At 48.3% G+C, this 6,290-nt stretch overlaps 1 protein-coding gene across 1 annotated transcript; it reads left to right on the top strand.

The window, feature by feature from the left end:
* Window positions 1-1,721: 1,721 nt before the first annotated feature.
* LOC123412819 (phosphatidylinositol 4-kinase gamma 4-like) lies at window positions 1,722-4,782 on the top strand. The gene is made up of 5 exons (XM_045105767.1): window positions 1,722-1,946; window positions 2,111-2,266; window positions 2,358-2,434; window positions 2,526-4,100; window positions 4,197-4,782. Exons 4-5 carry the CDS (start codon window positions 2,763-2,765, stop codon window positions 4,566-4,568), a joined length of 1,710 nt encoding a protein of 569 aa, XP_044961702.1. The 5' UTR covers window positions 1,722-1,946; window positions 2,111-2,266; window positions 2,358-2,434; window positions 2,526-2,762; the 3' UTR covers window positions 4,569-4,782.
* Window positions 4,783-6,290: the final 1,508 nt, after the last annotated feature.

The raw sequence follows: 6,290 nt of genomic DNA, 5'->3' as shown, positions 1-6,290 counted from the left end.
ACAAGGAAAAGTGTTCTGGAGGGATGCCTCCGAACAGGCACCTCTTCTTCGCACCTCTTTTAGATGTATATAAACTTGAGAATCAATAGAAATCAGGACTAATTATTCATTCATTTTCATTCAATCTCGTTTTATTTTAACACGTACTAAAAAGAAATGGAGGGAGTATTTGTGAACGGAGGGAACATAGGATCTGGCAGCCCACGTGTATGGCCGGAGACGGACCTGTAGCGAAAGGTCCACCCAATTCATTGCGGCCAAGGCCACCAGGGGAGATGTCTCCACGTACTCGAGCAGAGAGAATGCGACACCCAAACAGTGGATGCTTCCGGCCGTGGTTTCGTCCTCCCACTCCACCGTCCGCACGCGGGTAGCGTCGTGTCATCATCTCACGGCGACGGACGGCGCCGTAGACGGTGGGTGGTGTCCTGTACGCGTCACGGCCTACGCATTCAACCTGATCCCTTTCGCCTTATCTTTACAATGCATCCCCCTTTGTTTCGTAGCACAGCGTAGGCACGGCTGGCTGAGGCCGATCCTTGTCGTTTGACTGGTGCAGCCGCGTGTCCCGCTCCACTTGCCGACTCGTTCCAAACAAACCGAGCAATATGTCCTCCGTTTCAACAGGAAAATGTTTTTCCTCCACGGAACATACATACATACAGAATATAAACGGAAAAAATAGGCGGAGTTGGGAGTTAAGACAATTTTCGGAGAAGACTTGCACGATTCAGTACTTTTTCTTGGGTGTTCTGTCTGCACGATCGTACCCACCCTACCTTTGACCGAAGGGAACAGTACGAAAACGAAGTTAAGGCCACGCACGCAGGGCACGGCATGTGTATGGTTTGGTGCGCACGCTTGCTGAAAATCCAGTCTTAGTTTCATGTCAACCGTTCCTAATTCTCCACCTCTTTATTTCAAGTATATTTTGATTAGATTTGATGATGGTTGTTATACTAATACCAAGAGAATCTTCAGCTAAATAATGGCAGCCCAATTTTGTACTCTTTTGGCTAACTCTGAGCAACAAATTTTGGTACCCCAAAACAAATTTTTTAATTTCCCAGTCTTCTTATGTTTTTTCTTTGTGAGTTGTTCTCATGTTTTCGTTGTTTTGACCATTCCATTGGTGGCTGCGCAACACGATCATGTGAAAACTAATTTTAGGTGTAAGTTTTCCTACTCCTAAAGTGCGTCCTGCAGAATTAGGAGTAATAAAATTCAAATGCTTCCCATGCGCATTCTTCATTCTCCTCCCAAAAAGAGAAGAGAAAAAACTACTCCCATAGTAGCAGTGATTAATGGATTCTTCTCTTCTGCAAAAAAAAAAAAAAAAACAATGGATTCTTCTCGACAATGGTAGTACAGTAGTACAAAAAATCTAGCAAGTACGCTACAGAATTCACGAGCCTAACGTTCCCCGAAATGAAGAACCTTACCACCGAAGGCACAATCAAGCGAATAACTGCGCAATCAACGAAGAACGCGTTAATTACCGTGCCTAACCACAGCTGTAAATCTCCTTGGACAGCGACGTTACTTGCCGCGCGAGCTTCCATTCCATTCACCCTACCAGGGGCAAAACCGTAAATCCACCAACAGACCAACCTAGAGCGCACGACCTTTTCCACGAAGGTGCGCGGGCCAGACACGTCACGCCGTGAGTGACGGCCGGCCCCACGCCCGGAATAAATCACCAGCCCCACCACCACACCTCCTCCCCCCCTTCTCCCTCTCTCTCTCCCCCCAATTCTCCACCCCGCATCATCCGTCCCTCCTGTTCCTTCCTCGCCAAACCAAACCAAACCAATCCAGACCAAGACCAGAAAAACTTCCCCTCCCCGTCTCTCTCTCCGCCCCTGCGTGAACCGCGGAGCAAGGAAGGAGGAGGCCCGTCGGGCTACTACTAATCTCGGGGGTTCCGCCTCTGATCCATCCGGGCGGTGAGTTCCAATCCACTCCGATCCCGACTCCGCGCGCGCCCCGGCTCCGTGGCCGCCCGGATTTCCCCTCCTTGTTGGTTTTCTTCTTGTTATTAAAGGTCGGTTCCCTGCTCGCTTCGCTCGGTCCGGGGTTGGCTAACCATGGCGCGGTTATGATGTATCAGGTTTCGGCCGTCGCTGCTGGGGGAGGAGCCGCGCGGGTTCGTGCGCGCCGGCGTCGGTGGGCGGGCGGGCGGTGGCGAGGTCGAGGGCTCGTCGGTCCTTCTCTCGTCGTCGGAAAAACAAATCGGTCCATCTGCCTCTGGTGACGGATTTCTCAGGTATGATGATGACACGAGCTCCTACTGTTCCGTGCCTGCGCGGCTGCGTGATTTTGTTGGCTCATCGCCCCAGATGGTGTCTGTCTTGCAGATTGCGTCGCGCGGTTGGGTTCTCCAGTGGGGCAAAGGCAGGATTTTGAGCCACTTTGCCCCTAGAATTAAAATCTGGTATGCGCCCTCACCATGTTCTATGCTTTTACCCATTTTTGCTGTTGTTCTGACGGCCACTGACGGCGGGCGATCTAACTTCTGTGTGCAGATTTAATGGGCGACGAGTCCAAAATGCGCCTGTAGCATCATCGGTGTGCCCTTCTGGTGTCGGGTTTTCGCAGAGGGTTTCCTCCATCCATCCTATACAAGGAAGGAACGGAATCCTTGGCTTGACTTCTCCATGGCTTCTACTAATTCCTAGTGTAGAGCTTCTAACTCCGGTCCATTGTAAATATTGGCTGTAGTTGAGGAAGCTTTCGGCCTCCTGTGACCCCTCCCTGCAAAGATGTCTTCAGCTGGTGTCATTGCGCTTGCTCCGATGACCGACGAGCTCGCCTTCTTGCCCATCAGTTTTGATGGCAGTCGTTCCGCACACTGTTTCTCCGGGTCACAGCTGCAGGATTCCATTCTCATCTTCCTCGCTGTGCCTGGTGCGCCACCAATGCCGATGAGTGTGCTGGGCTCTGATTCCATCGCCTCGGTCAAGCTGCGCATCCAGAGGTTCAAGGGCTTTGTGGTGACAAAACAGCGGCTTGTGCTTGACGGGCATGAGCTGGCGCGCAACAACTGCCCTGTCAAGGATTATGGGCTTGCCGATGGGAATGTTCTGCACCTTGTTATCCGCTTGGCTGACCTCCGGGTGATCAACATTGAAACAGCCAGTGGTAAGAAGTTTCAGTTTCAGGTGGACCAGACCCGCAATGTCAAGTACCTCAAGACCAAGCTTGCAGTGGAGGGTGATGAAGACCTTGATAGCCTGCAGGATGATGACAAGCTCGAGTATGAAGGTGAGGTGCTTGAGGACCACCAGTTGATTGCTGATATTAGCAACAAGGATGATGCTGTGATTCATCTCTTCATCCGCAAACCAGCAAAGGTACGAACACAGCAAGTTGATAAGGATACCGTGGTCACAGTTGACAACCCTCAGAAGAAAGAGAACCTTCAGAATGAATCTGTTCTAGTGACCCCTGCAGCACCAGCTGGTGTCAAGCTTGCTCCTATTGAACCAATTGTGATTAACCGGAAGGTGAAGCTGTCATCTGAGGTGCTGAAAATGATTGACTCAGCAATAGCTGGTCTTGAGAATGGGTATACACCAGTTATGTCGGCAGAAGGTTCAGGGGGTGTTTACTTCATGCAAGACTCATCAGGCCAGAAGAATGTTGCAGTGTTTAAGCCCATTGATGAGGAACCTATGGCTGAAAACAACCCAAGGGGTCTTCCACTGTCGACTGATGGGGAAGGCATGAAGAGGGGGACACGTGTAGGGGAAGGCGCACTAAGGGAAGTTGCGGCTTATATTCTCGACCATCCAGTCGGTGATCGTGAATCAGGTCACGGTTCTGGGTTTTCTGGTGTGCCTCCCACAGCATTAGTCCGAAGCTTACATAGGGGAAAGAGCTTCAAGTTTGGATCTCTGCAGATGTTTATGGAGAACGATGGAAGTTGTGAGGACATGGGTCCTCGTGCTTTCCCGGTGAAGGAGGTCCACAAAATAGCAGTGTTAGATATTAGGTTAGCGAATGCTGATCGTCATGCAGGGAACATTCTAGTGTCCAAGGAAGATGGTGCCACCTGCAAGCTGATTCCAATTGATCATGGTTATTGCCTGCCAGAGAAGGTGATTATTATTGCATTACTTTTCTCCCCTTGCATCGTATCATACATAGCTCTTTAGTCATGCAAATGTTGATTTTGTTGCCTTGTTGCTATGCAGTTTGAGGATTGTACCTTTGAGTGGCTTTACTGGCCTCAAGCCCGTGAGCGGTTTAGCAATGAAACCATTGCATACATTGAATCGCTCGACGCGGAAGAGGACATCAAGCTTCTCAGGTTCCACGGGTGGGAGCTGTCTTCGAGCTGCGCCCGTGTCCTGCGCATCAGCACCATGCTCCTGAAGAAGGGCGCTGCGCGAGGTCTCACACCCTATGACATAGGACGTATACTGTGCAGGGAAACTGTGAATAGAGACTCTGTGATCGAGGACATCATCCAGGAAGCGGAGGACGCCGTTCTCCCGGGGACGAGTGAGAACCTGTTCCTGGAGACCGTGTCTGAGATCATAGACCGTCACCTCCTCGGCAAGTAATATCTGTTTAGAAACACTCAGAATAACTGATCTAGTTGTTCGTCTGTATCCGGTTTGCTGTAAGTATGTTTCACAAGGCACTGCCCCAGACCAGCTCCTCATCAAGGGACTAATGATTTCATTTGTTTCTAGCCCCAAACGATTCCGTTTGTTTGTAGCCGCTCAAGAACATTTTCTTCTGTGAATATAGATGTCTGTGCTGCGTTAGTTCTTATCACTGAACTAGGTTAAGGGCTACATATTGTTCGTTTTGATTGGAGCTTCTTACCAGTGCTTCATGCAAATCTTGCCTGTGTGTGTTTTCCATCTGCAATCGACAGACCAACGAGTTGGACGGAAGCAGTGCTAGTATTCTTCCGAGTCTGTAGCAGCTTCTACATCTGGGTCGTCTATTTTGCCGTGTTATACCGGCGGTTCAATAGTCTGCTGGTCAAATCTCTCTTTTTTTCTTTCATTTTTATTTCTGCGAGTTGATTCTCATGACCGACCGAATCGAATGGCATAATTAGCCGAGGACAAAGCTGGGGATCAAATGACTGGGAGGGCACGTGCAGCGGTTTACTTTGACTCACGACGCACTGAATCAAATATCTGCAACTGGATCGTGCGTGACTAGACTCTCCTCTTTCGCTTAAATATCTGCATATCAACTACAGTATGATTTTTCTAGTTAGCACTCACCGTCGCACGTTTCACGTCACCTTGCTTTTCTCTCATTTTTATCTTTCTTATCCCCAGTTTGTGTGCTACTAAAGCATGCGTCCAGTGGCAACCTTCACTGGAATGCAAAGTCATCATGTTTGGTCCATATGCTAAGATTGTCACCATTTGCCACACATGCCTAAGGGCCTGACTGGATTGTCGTTTTTAACACTTCTACACCTGTATAAAAGATGCATACCTTAAATCGGTTGTTTTCTTTTCCGGTTGGAAATAACATATGGTTGATGATATACACTTGTAAAAGTAATACCTGTGCATAAGTTCGCTCCCATTTCAAGCGGGGCCTAAGGTAAGGTTAGGCGATTAAAATGGGCCCCCAATTCAAGCGGAGCCTAAGGTAAGGTTAGGTGATTAAAATGGGCGTCATGCTTTGTTGCGCTTAGGTAATCTTGCCATACCTTTCTAAGTCAATGACATGTGGAGTTTTGTTTGCATAAGAAAATTTTGACAAAAGTGTGGATGCTGAGGACCAACTAAGTCGAACTTGCTTAAATGTGGCAAGCTTAGTGGGTCAACCAAAAGCACCGATGATCTTATCATCATCTCCTTTACGAAGCTCTTGTTCCTTTGCCTACATGTGAGATAAATCTTCCTAGAAATACATGATCTCATCCTTGTTTGTAGGGAAAAGCAGAGCCTCATCCTGTTCCGTTGCAAAATATCAAACCACCGCATCATACGGTTTTACAGATGCTTGTAATATTCAATAATGCATGTAAGGTCTTAGGACATCTCCAATGTAAACCCTCAAATCGTCTGTATATATCTATACGGATGGATGCGGGAAAAAAATTAGCGGGACAGTGTTGGAGACGCCCTTACGAGAGGAAGAGACTTGTGCTCTACATTTTTAGTAGGAGGACTGATCCCCACTTTCACTTTTAGCTTATCCCCGGTAATGTCCATACTAAAATATGCATCGAATGGCAATCTTCATTGGAATCCAAAGTTATCTGGACTCCTAAAGGGGGACTTGATAGTTTTCGTTTCACGAGTTTT

The sequence above is a fragment of the Hordeum vulgare genome, chromosome 7H, assembly GCF_904849725.1.
Source record: "Hordeum vulgare subsp. vulgare chromosome 7H, MorexV3_pseudomolecules_assembly, whole genome shotgun sequence".
In the NCBI taxonomy this organism is placed as follows: domain Eukaryota; kingdom Viridiplantae; phylum Streptophyta; class Magnoliopsida; order Poales; family Poaceae; genus Hordeum; species Hordeum vulgare.
The sequence above is the reverse complement of the archived record's forward strand: the minus strand, read 5'-3'. Positions and strand labels throughout refer to the sequence as shown.